Here is a 13,039-nt window from a genome sequence, read left to right as displayed (position 1 = left end):
CTGACCTTTCAGGCTGAGCCACTGGCCATCTGAAAACTTGACCTCATCTCAGGTCTTTGAAAGTTAAAATTTACTCATGCTCCTGAATTAAATGTGTTCCAGGCAGGCACTATAAGGTCTGGCTGCAGCTTTCTTTGAAATATGCAGGGGAAAAGGGATAGTAGTAGAAGCATAAAATAAGCCTGCATAGCTCGTTGTTGTTTCTTAATTCAGGGAAGCTTGAAGACCTAAACTGACATTCAATGCACTTTTTGTATTTTTTTACTCTATGAAGGTACACGTTTCCTTAGTGGAGTGTGAGAATATAGATTCTTTGGAACTGTGGTAGTCAAGAAGCTGATGTTAGAAGTCCAGCTGAGCAGGTGATAAGCCATTGCTGGGGCTAACAGGGTACTTCACTGGTGGTACAGCCTTTTACTCTGGACCTTTGTAATCTCTCCTCACCATTGGTAGAGGAAGTGCTAGTTCTTGTGTTATGTCTCCAATTGCATGTGTGCATAGATAAATTAATGAAAATTATAGAAAATAATGGCATAGTAGCAAAATTAACTTTTTATAATTTTATGGAAATACACAGAATGACTGGCTAGGAGGCCTTCTTAGAAAAGGATTTATATTGTGTTAATACGTATGTACCAATATCTGAATGTCTGAGAGAACCTTAAATTTTCAGACTGCTGCAAAATTTGTCAAATAATGACTCCTAGAGGGCCTGACTTGAGCAGCCATCTTCACTTAGGTGAATTGTTCAGAGTTGGGGGGGGGGGGGCCTGTGTGTGTATGGATGGTAAGACTGGAGGTTAGTCTTGTGGATAGAGACTGGGAGCCTTTATTTAGCAATTAAAAAGAAAATTCTTGAAAACCACTGTGATCTTCAGTGCTGAGGAATGGATGAGAAAAATAACATTTACTAGAAGGTTTAGTTAAAAAGAAAAAACAAAACCCCCACACAAACAGTTTGTCCCAAGAGTAAAGCAGTTTATCCCAAGTGTTGCATCCCAGCTGTTCAGCATTTATTATGTTCTTGTTATCCTTATTTGAGCTAAAAATTTTCAAAAGAATAAACTTTTTAATTGAGTGTTGGTTTAACAAAGTATTAATCACAGAATCATAGAATATCCTGAGTTGGAAGGGACCCATGAGAATCGAGTCCAAGTCCTGACTCCAGAAAGAGCAGGTAAAGTGGATGAGAGAGGAGGGGAAATCAAGACAGCAATTTATTGTGAGCAAGGAATATCATTGCCCTCCATAAAGACAGTTTGCTGTTTCTATTCCTTTTGCTGCTATCCAAGCTGAAGGGAAATAACAGAATATAGATATTACATAGGTATGAAAGTATACAGTAACAGAATGTCAAGAATGAGAATTTACAGGCTGCCGCCTTCACCATCAGTGAGGGGGGAAGTGGGATATATCAGTTTGGGGGTGGGGAGGGGGAATGCTGGGGGAAGTGTGCGAAGGATTCACATAGATATACTTTTAAGATCACATGTGAGTTGAGGAAGCGAAAACTGGATGTCCCTGAAATACAGATCTTTTATCGTTATTTACAAAGCTACAATGTTGACAAGATTGGAGACTGTTGTTTTAACATGATATCGGAGAACTTGGTGTGCAATGTTTTGTTTCAGCAGGATATTAAATGCTCCATTTGCTTTGTGTGGAGAAATTCCTGCTGATTTAATTTGATCTAATTGCAATCTTAAAGGAACATCATAAGAATAATTGTTTGTTTTCTTTACAATTGCTTTACCTTATTCATTTAGCCATAAGCATTTCATTCAGATGTAGACACAAGAGGTTTAATTCAGATTTTGGTGGGACATATTTGCGTCCAGATAGGACAGTGCAAATTGCAAGGGCAACTGAACCACAGGGATGGTTTATTTTAAAGGAGGGAAAATAGCAGTGCAGAAGTGTTTTCTGTCTTAGACCTTCTCAGTGGAAAAGCATTGCATCTGCCACACAATTATGTGAAGATTGCTTCTCAGAGCACTTGAAGATGGTGCAAAAATTAACTGTGCTGAGCCAAGGCTACTATTTTTAGACTGTCCCCCAGTACCTGACCTAACACAGGTTTCCCTAAACTAAATTGTTTTGTGTACAATCCCATTTTCAGAATTTAATTGTGTGTTTTGAGGCCTGTTGTTATTTAATGCCAAGTCTTTGAAAAAGTCCCGTACTTCTCTACTTCAATTTTCACCTGAGTTTTAAATTTAGGTACACCATCCTGTGTTAAAAATGCCAAGCTGCAGTGCTCTTAGGATGGTTGCAGGGTTATGGATGGCATTAGAATTTTCTTATTATTTTCAAAGATGGTATCTAACATCACAACATTGCTTGTGTTACTGAATAAGACTGTAACATGACCAGAGGTGCTTTGAAAAAGGAATGATTGAAATTAAAACCCATCTTTATCTTTGGTAGTGCTGTTGTGCTTTTTCTAATTATAGTTTAAAGGGGATTTTCTTTCAGGCTGACATATATAGGCAGATGGAACAAGTTGCTTGTTTCTATGAAGTGATTCAGTGAACATCAACTGAAGGAATGGTTTTAAAAGACTGATTTCCTCAATGTGTGTCCCAGAACACTTAGCAAGAGTATTAGAAAGGGAGATCTGGCTAAACTTTTTAAAACAGTGGCATAAAGAGGTGTACTTTAATACAAAATTAAATTTCACGGTGGATATTGGAGCAGCACTAAAACTTTTATTGAGAAATACAGGTTTGTTCCAAATGGTGTTTTTGCACAGAGAATATTCCTTATTCTTGTGCTCCAGATGTCTAGAAAATTGTCGTGTGAGTTGCCTATTTTGAGACTTCAGCCAGACATTATTTGGTCTATGCCCAGCTTCTAGCAGAGCATTAAAAGTAGGAATCGCCAAATCCACTGCTATCTATAGGTGGTTTAAGACTGTTCAGGATATTGGAGAAAACAGATTTTTAAAACATTTAATTAATTCCTTCCTGGAATAACTGGGGAAGAGGGGCGTTCCCTGTGAATAGAGACTTCAGTCGTGAACTTCTTGGCATTTCAAATTAGTTGATTGGGGTTTTTTCTACAGTTTCATGTTTTATTGTTGCGAATTTATGCAACTTTGCATAACATGCTCTTAAGTAGTCTGATACCACCACATGTGGAAGAAGTCCCCTTCGGAAGATGGTAATGTCTGTAAGGCTACTGGCAACAGTGACCCATGATGCACTGGCAGCTGAAATTGGGCTGTGGTGGAGATGAGGTGCTCCCTTCCAGCATGTTCCTTGATATCTCAGGCTGTGTTAGGAAGGCCTGCTGGTCATGTTTCTGTGTATACTCCAAAGAGGTATGACGAGGTAGAAATTACAGAAATCCAACTTCTTTGGCAGGGGAACTGCTGAATTAATTTTCATTTTTGCTTTGGATTTTGGTAGAATCTTGTTTCGGTCTCAGAATTGTAGAGGAAGAGGAGTAATTTTTTTTACTGAAAAGCCATGTTGAAAAAAAATCTGAAAAATAAATCTTCACAGAACACTTATTTTCCTTTGTTTTCTCTAACTTTCAAATTAAAACTTTCTTCAGAATTTTTGCTGAAACATTGTTAAATTTATGCTCAAGGAGTTTCTAGAAATATTAAATAAAATGAAGTATACTATAGCTATGAACATTGTGAGGTTTTAAAAATATTTACTTTCTATATTTCTGAAGGTAAAATATACTATTTTAAACTCTTGTGAATACATTTGTCTCAAATACAAAAAATATATTGAGCTTTAATGTAAGCTTCAAGCAATAGTTATAACATGTAGCCTGTTTCTAAGTCATCTGGGAGTAACTCCTGAGGATATTTCACTTTGAGCCTCTCATAGAGTCTTTTTGATGAGAGAACTGGCACTGTTGATGCAGTGACAACACAGATTGAGCTGTGGTTTTCCTGTTACTTAACCAATGCAAATAACTAGTCACAAATGTATTTGAATTTATTTGAGCTGGCAACTTCCATGTCTTCTGAGTTTGTACAAGCTGGTGACATTTATAACATTTTTTACAGTAACCATTAAAAAGCAAATAAGGATAAATGATTCAGAATCTGGTGAAGTCTCCTAGCGTTTTGTGAATAAGCCTGGTAAGGCCCAGTTGACATTTTACAACTCTTCTTTTCATCACACTAAATCAAGTAGTGAAATATAATCTGCACTCTATTCAGAGAGACAAATAAACACATTAATTATAATAATAATAGAAATCTTAGCTGTAACTAATTCATGTTGTTGCTACTCATCCCCTGTTCTAAAATAAATGTTTTTATTTTGTCTGTACAGTAATGTGCTTCAACAGAGAAAATGATGCAGTTGTAAACTGTCTGCAAAATGTTGCCAAGCTGTGTTTTAAAACATGAACAGATACACTGTGTTTCTATTTGTACACCAGGCAAACCACTGAAAGTGCAACTTCAGTTTGTTATCACAGAATCATCTAGGTTGGAAAGGACCTTGAAGATCATCCAGTCCAACAATTAATTTAACACTGACAGTTCCCAACTACACCAGATCCCTCAGCGCTATGTCAACCCAACTCTTAAACACCTCCAGGGATGGGGACTCCACCACCTCCCTGGGCAGCCCATTCCAACACCCAACAACCCCTTCTGGAAAGAAATGCTTCCTCACATCTAGTCTGAGCCTTCCCTGGTGCAACTTGAGGCCATTCCCTCTTGTCCTGTCGCTTATTACTTGGTTAAAGAGACTCATCCCCAGCTCTCTGCAACCTCCTTTCAGGGAGCTGTAGAGGGCGATGAGGTCTCCCCTCAGCCTCCTCTTCTCCAGACTGAACAACTGTAACACTTCTTTTGCTTTCTGTGGCCCTGATACTCTGTTTTGTTTTTGTTTTTTCCCTTAAGTTCTTATTAGTGGAAAAGAGTGATTAAAACCTCTGGTTAATGAGAAATAGTATATTCTCTGCAGTCATTCATTTCTCACTACATGTCTCCTTTTTGCACTTGAGAAATCTTAAGAAAATCCAAAGCAGCAAATCACTTTTGTGCATCATATCCTGCCAGTTGTACCATATTGGAGGACCAAACTGCAGGCTATTCAGTGGCTGTCAAGTTGTGAAATTTATCTGTGGGATGGATACTGAATACCTTCATGCCCAGTAGTAGCTGTTTTTTCTGGCTGGCAGATATTTGTTGCCCTGAAACAATGCACCAAGAGGAAAAACCATTTTTGCTCTGCTGCCTCTACTTTCCTTGCATTTTTCTTCTGTCAAATGGGAAAATTTAAATTGCTTGCTGTACTGAGGTAGGGAGGAGATGAGGGAAAAGAGGAGAAGGAAAGATTTTTCAGTTGAAGCCAAGTAGATATGTGGTGATCACAGAGGGGGTTTGACCCCAGTCTTACATCACTGGTTTTGAACACGAGGGGTAAATGCACTGTCCTTAGTGGAATTATGCTTAAATACAATTGGTAGGACCCTGTGACATGGACTAACTTCAGATCCTCTGTTTCTGTTCAGATCTGTTAAGGAGGGGGGGGAAAAAAAAAAAAAAAGAAAAATCAGGCCAAGTTTTTTTGTTTGTTTTTAAATTTCAGCAGCATTTTAACTGAGCAGTCACTAGAATAGAGACTGACACAGAGACAGTCTGTGTTTGCCTTTAGAGCAGTTGGTGTCTCCCACTGCTTGGAGGTGGAGAACAAATCCTGAGGGCGCAGGCCAGTGTGGGTGCTTCAGGGAGCTGTGCTGGGGAAGTCATTGCGCAGATGTGGCAGCCGCTGTGGATCAGCATCACAGTATTTGCTAACATTGGGTTCCAAGATATGCTTAGTGCTGCATTGCTGTTGAGGTGCCATCAAGCAGTGTTTGGTCATTCTGGGTTATCTTTGGGTCTGATGAGACTATATCAGATCACAGTTCTTCTGTAGTTCAGACATGCGGATGAAGGCAGATATGGAAGGGACTTGAGCTAGGCTGGTGTTAGCTGTTGTAACAACTATTATTATTGATTTGAGAATGATTCTAACATTTTGTCTGATGTACTGAGAAGCTATGGATTGCCACCAAAGTTCATACTGACTTGGAAGATCTTCAGCAGATCTTCTCATCCTGCTGAGTGGCCTCATCTTCTCACCCTGCTGCTATCACACCAAAACTGCACCATGACTCCCAGACACTCTGAACCCAAAAGTGAACTAAGTAGGTTGTCAAAATATTCCACATAGAGTCTTTTTTTTTTTTTTTTTTTTTTTTTTCAGAGTAGGGCAGAATATCTTCTGTCTGAGAGCTCTTCAATACTTCTGTTGTAAGAGTGAAAAAAACTAAGGATTGTTCTGGTACGCACATCAGGGCAATACAGCTGTAACGTGTGAGCATGGTTCTTTTCTCAAACAGAATCAGCAATTACTAACACTTGACTAAATTGCAATAATCAGATCTTCATTAATGGTGCTGCTTTCAGGAGACAGAGTGGATGTGGCTTGACCTTTTGCCTGGCTCAAGGTTGAATTTGCAGTGGTAACAGAGAAATCTTCTTTTCACTTATAAGGTGAATAGCAAATTTGATATGGAGAAAAGATTAGGAAAGAATAAATATGGAAACAGAAGGTTCTGCTTTTGTGAAATAATTCTTCAGTGTTTAAATATATCAGGGTTTGGGGACTTGTTATTATAATTAAAACAAACAGGCAAATATAAAACGCAGAAAACTATTTGGCTTTTCAGTGCATGCTGAGCTAATGGTGGAAAAGGTCCTCAGCCCACAAATCCAGCAGGGAATATAAATGATTGATGGTAAAAGCTTAGATCATCCACTTTAAGTGTGATTGACAGATAGTGTTCCTGGCAAATGTCTGGAATTCAGCAAGCTGGGAATGAGAAATGCAAAGTAGTGACAAACAAATGGCCATCTGCATTTCTCTAGCTTTTTAATCTTTCTTCAGAGGTAAAGTGAAATATATAAAGCCTGGAGTTACACGTAAAAAGAAGCTTTTGACTTAGGTTCTCTAATGCACCATTAGACTTGGACAACCACCTTCTGACACACTTAGAAGTCTCACTTTACTCTTCTTGCTTTCCAATTACAGATGTTTTAAATAAAACACCCACTTAATCTGCCCTTTTTTTTTTCTTTCCTTTTTCTTGAGTGATTGATCTTATTTTATGGAGAACATATAAACAGAGGGAGATGGTAAGCAGTTCATTATTATGTGTAAGAGGACAATTGTTCTAATCCAGTGCTGATACTCCTGGGTGGAATTTTAATTCCTGCTTGCTATAAAGACTTCCTGCTGCTCATTTTTCCCCCCATTTATCTATGAATGTCAAACATAAGTTTTTTCAGAATCTGACAATCTGGATTGATATGCATCATTTAGAAAATGCACTTGACAGAAACAAAGCAGTGTGGTACTTGTATGTCTGACTTGCTTCGGAAATCGAACTGTAATGTAGGATTGATTTTTGGCTAGATCACTGGCTGTTAACTTGATTAACTTCGGGGAAATTGTTAATGATAGAAAACAGTACAAATTCTTGTTTTAGCCTGGTTTGTCTCTTAAAACTTGAGGTTTCTGTGATCTGACTCAGTTTGTGGTTCATGTGTTGCTTTTCTCTCTTTGGTTTGGCTCAGTGGGCACCCAACAGACATTGCTCCTTCACATGCTGCTCTTGCCAGCTGTAGGAAGTGGCTCCCTGGCATGGCAGGGAACTGCAGGAGGGGGAGTTTTTTGGGAGTTACAAAATAGCAAGGGGAAACTGGGGTTGCTGCCACAGGTGAAGTGACACAGTTGTGTCTTTCTGTGTTAAATGAAAAGCAGGATTAAATTTTAAAAAGCGTAAGATGTAACTAACTTCTGCTGTATATAATTTCATACGTAGGCAAAGCAACAGCATGCTGTTTGTACTTGCATTGTACTAATTGCTCTTCCTGTTACTGTGGGGCAGTAAAATATTGTCATTTTAAGGTAGAGAAACTTGTCTGGATATGTTAAATACGCTTAGAAATGAGCTAGAATTCTTCTCCCTTATGCTTGGACTACCAGCTCTAACGGTTGCTCATCAGTGATGCCACATTTCAATGCTTGATAGATTCCAGAGCGTTAATTAAAACAGTTGTTTAGCTAATTGCCTGGAAGATTGCGAGTAAAAGCATATTTATTCCAAAGGCAAACAATCCATTTTTACCCAGTGAAGCGTATCAGTTTTTATGGTGCATAAAAATTGTTTCACTTCAATTTTGAATATGTTATGTGTTTGTCTGTCTAAAAGCTTGTAGATGATGATCTATTTTAAGTGCATTTAAGCTTTTTTCTTAGGCCATTTTTAATGTATGTACTGAAAAAGTGTATGTTTAAATAATTGAAAATGTGAAAAGTCATTGCTATTAAAATGCAAAGTTGTTTACTGCACCGGGCTATTGGGCTACCACCCTGCTTACTGATATGCAGCGCTGATAGTATTTCTGGATGTTGGCACTGTGTAAAGAGACTACAGGTAGAAGAAAGGGTATCACTAGAGTGCCTTTGCCTGTCTTTATGAGGAAAAAGCATGCTTATGGAACAGGTGGTTTTAGTATATATATGCATTTAAAATGAAAATATAGTCTGTGCTCCTCCAAAGTGTTCAGGGACTAAACTGGTCCCTGGCAGGTGGACTGCACAGGGCTTTTTGTGGAAGATTGGGAGGACATCAGTGTGAACCACAGCTTATTGCATTACAGTGTAGCTTACCATCAGGGTGATAGTTTCTCCTCAAAGAGAAAACACTTACCTTCTAATGGAAGAAATTACATAATGGTGGAAGTACAGCTCAAGGGCTGAGCTGGGAGTTCTGGGTTTAATTTAGAAGTTTTTTTGACCTCTTTACTCATTACAGTTCTCTAGAATTTTATATAGACTTTCATACATGACTGTTTATTTAGGGAATGAAATCTAAGAAAGCCCAGGTGAAGTCAATAAACTAATATATATTTTGATGCTTTGGCTTTAAGAATTGCTACTGGAAAAGTATTACTTATAAGACAAGGGACCATCTGGTCCATGCCTACCACAACTTGATAGACATTGTAAATGTATTTGTTGTTTGTCTTAAAAGTGATGTGCAGTGGTGATATAACACAGTAGAGGTCTAAGAGGAAAATACCATTCAGAACAAGAACAGTATAGTTTTTCGTTATCACATTAACAACTGAATATTCTTATCTTGTTAGCATTGTATGTCGGAAAAAAAGACTATTACTCTGTAAAGGAGCTTGTAACTTTCTCCTAAACACTCTCTTTTGTGCCCAGCCTGAGCTGGGCTATAACCAGGAAATCTTGACAGGGGGCTACTCTTTCAGCAGATTTTGGTATTCTTGCCACGCATTGTGGTTCCCAGAATGGTACAGCTGCCCTCATTGCAGTATTTATCAGTAGGGATTTCACTGACTGTGCCAAGCTCATAGACACACACATGGGAAGGTTGTAAGGAAATGGTCATGTTTTCTTTCTTCTGGTATGTAACAGCTAAATGTTCTTGCCTTGTCAGTATTATCTTGGTGATAACTAACCTGTACTCTTCTTATTTTGGACTACGCTGTTACCTTAAACCTCTGTTGTATTATATGGGGGCACACATGCACAACTACTGAAAGATTTTGTCGAGACTTTTACCAGCTGAAAAGCATAAGAGCAACTGAGAGTTGCAAGATCTGCTTTATCTTGTAAAGACAGACTTTTCTGGCACTGATCTAGCAAACTAGGGCAAACTTACTTTAATACTGATGTATAGTAGTGTTTCGTTACAGCCTGTAACTGCACTGACATATTATACAAGATGGTTTTATTGACACAATAGTGGGTAATTGTTAGCCAGATTAAGAAAACTCAATAACATAGAGGTAAGAAACAAATCATTTGCATGCCAGTTAAATGAAGAAAGGGGAAAATCATTTCCTCTTAATTAATCTCTTTGAAAGGGATCAGAAGAGAACATGAAGCAAGAATGGCTTTTCTTGATTTTTAGAGGAAAACCTTTGTTGATATTTAAAGAGGACTTGTCACATGAAACATTTTCTGGTTGAGGTTTATTCTTACAAAATTTTGCTGGGCTGTTGTAGTTAACAAAAAGATAGCGGAAAAGGTATATTACAAATTTCAAAATTTTTGAAGTACTTCAAAAGATTAGTTTTTTTCCCCAGACAGAATTTTTTTCTGACCACATAATGACTGCATAAATGAGATGTTTGTTCTTTCATATTTTTGGTGGAAATAGTACCATTATTGAAAGCAATGCTGCTGCTTTTCTCTAGGCAAAGGAGACGTTTTTGGTGATGTGTTCTGGAAGGAGTCTACCCTTGCCCAGTCCTGTGCTAATGTAAGGGCTTTGACTTACTGTGATCTTCATGTGATTAAGAGAGATGCCTTGCAGAAAGTGCTGGAGTTCTATACAGCCTTTTCACACTCCTTCTCCAGAAATCTCATTTTGACTTACAACTTGAGAAAAAGGGTAAGTAGCTTTGATTTTAACATAGACTGTATAAATGATCATTTTTAAGGACTATCTGTATGGAAAAACTGAATTGCTTGAATTCTGGTATCCTTCGTAGCCTCTCTTTTAAGAAGGTTTTTCAGAGCTTGCCTAAGCTAGCATGTATAGTCAAAAGGCCATGGTATTTATTCAAGTGCTAGTTTTATAGGGAGCTAGACTGTGTGTATGTGAAAGTATTTTACATTTCTATGAAGCAGACAGATTCCAGCATATCTGTGAACAGTTATGCACTTGTGATAAACAGTATTCACTACTTTCAGCAACTTGAGTTTGTAAAGCAGCTAAAAAGATGTTAGTGGTGTTGCATGAAGCTGCAAGGAAAGTGGAAGGAAAGGTATGAAATCTAATATATGGAACAAAAGTCAACTACAGTAATCACAATGTAAAAGTAATATGAACATGACTGATTCTTTCAAGAGTTGTTTCTTTAGTATCAATCACATTTTGGAATTACTTTGCTTATCTAATATTTCCATTTTCTTATCCTTGATTTTTTTTTCCATTTTCATTTCTTCCTGTGTGCCAGTTCAAGTTATTTTGTCAAACATGAATCATTATAGCCCAATATCCCGTTTTAAATTCTCTGTGTAATCTTCAGTGAACCACCTCTGTAGAAATTTATTAAAACTGTAGTAGGTATCATTCAGTTGATACGATTTCATGATATGATGTAGAAGACAATAATATTACATTGAAAATAAATACATTGGAACTCCTATACTTGCTTTAAAATATTATGATATAAAGATACTTGAGCTAAAGAAATATGTTTGATAGGAAATTTTTTGTTCCTAAAACCAGTTCTCCCTGGTAAATTCTAGGTCCCAAGTAAGTCCTAGATAACTGCACCTGAAAAAATAGAAACCTTTTCATCTTTGAATTCTGTTTTGTAAAATTAGACTTTAAGCCTAATGTATTTTTTTAATAGTTGTGGGGTGTTTTTTTTGTACCTAGAGTTGGCATACTGAAATTAAAGTAGTGTGGTGATGTTTCTATCTGCATATGTTATCAATATCAAAGAATTTGGCTTTTCAATATTGGGCAAAGAGGAATGTGCTATCCACACTTTGGTCAAATAAATCAAAGCTCTGGTATAAAATTGATGTAGTTAAAAACTAAGGAGCCAATTTACAATTGGGAATTTCCTCATAGGACTTTTTTTCAAATTACACTGGGTTCTTGCATGACAAGGAAAACACATGTAGATGCAAGAAGATTGAGCTGGCCTGTTAAAATCTAAGTTTAAAAGCCAGCTACTTACCTGGTGTTAATTAATGTAAGAAATAAAAGAAATTAAAGAATTGGGTATTGAGATTACCTAAAACATCGGTATCACTGACTGTCATATTTTAAAATAACATTGTGGGTAGTGTGGTAAGATGGTCTAAGAATATATAGTTACTTTTTTTTTTTTTTAACATCAGTAGCAATAACAAACTTTGAGGCACTGAAAGGACCAATTCTCTTAAAGCTCACAGTAGTGCAAGCAGAGTCGCATCATTTTGTATCTGCTGAGCCAAAAGTCCCAATTTTAAAATCAGATGCCTACTCCAGAAGTGACACTCCTTCTCTCCATGTTTATTGGCATAGCTTTTCCCAGCTCAGCTTAAAAAACACTTTTTTAACTACAGTATTGTAATTCCTGTGCTGACAATTTTCTACATGAAAAATTCCTAATAAAAAGGTACATTTTATGATAGCAATTTCTATCCAGTTATTCAAATAATTGGATTTTAATTGAGTTGCAGTCAGCAGAAAAGTGGCATTGATTGATAATGGAATTGAGAGTTTGATGGTTCTAGGTTAACCAACTGTAATTTTATTTATTTTGTTGAAAGAAGCCAGATTGCAATCAGAATGCAAATGGTAAATAATGTAAATAATATACGCTTTTGGAAATGCATAGAACGTATGATACTTCAGAGCTTGGAGATAATGCACATTAAAAGGCAACTTTTTAGAGTTTGGAGTTTAAATATCTGTGAATCTTTTATAGAAATAGCTCCCCAGCCTGTCGCTTCTAACACTTCTCCTGATCTATTTCTGCAAATGGAATTTTGTAGAATTCAGATGAACCGGTACCTTCTGTGAGTTACGTTTGTGATGTGTTGCATATCCTTTGGAATATAAATACCAGAATTACACTTTTCATTTCAATATGAAGTTGAAGTATAGATATTGTATATTCTTCCTGAATATATTCATACAGATTCCAAACACATGAAGAAGCATCTTTGGGGATTTTTTTGCCTGAAGGATCTCATGGGTATATTTTTTGATCTGGTTATTCCTCTGAGGTGTACCCATTTCCAGGGTGCATATGCCTTCACTTGGCCATGGTACTGAGGCTCACTGCATAGTGCAAGGTGCTTTCTAGCCCAGTTTCACTCAACTCAAGTGAGCTTTAGCATTGGTCCACTCTTTCACCATGTTCACATATTCCTTGGCTGCTAGGTCTCTTCCAGTGATCCATTCCCTCATGCAGATGGGACTCCCTGTCCCAGACCCTTCAGTGCCAGTGAGCAGCGCTGACCTTAGAGGT

General features: G+C 37.4%; 1 protein-coding gene across 3 annotated transcripts in view; it reads left to right on the top strand.

Moving 5' to 3' along the window:
• Nucleotides 1–13,039, top strand: part of KCNH1 (potassium voltage-gated channel subfamily H member 1) — a 185,385-nt gene that overhangs the window by 82,428 nt on the left and 89,918 nt on the right. For all 3 annotated transcript variants that reach the window (XM_026844475.1, XM_026844474.1, XM_026844476.1), the window contains exon 9: nucleotides 10,259–10,455. In XM_026844475.1, the coding sequence (XP_026700276.1) occupies nucleotides 10,259–10,455 (197 nt within the window). The remainder of the gene's footprint in view (nucleotides 1–10,258; nucleotides 10,456–13,039) is intronic.

Source organism: Athene cunicularia, assembly GCF_003259725.1.
Source record: "Athene cunicularia isolate RWA chromosome 3 unlocalized genomic scaffold, athCun1 chr3_part1, whole genome shotgun sequence".
Taxonomy (NCBI): Eukaryota; Metazoa; Chordata; class Aves; order Strigiformes; family Strigidae; genus Athene; species Athene cunicularia.
The sequence above is the reverse complement of the archived record's forward strand: the minus strand, read 5'-3'. Positions and strand labels throughout refer to the sequence as shown.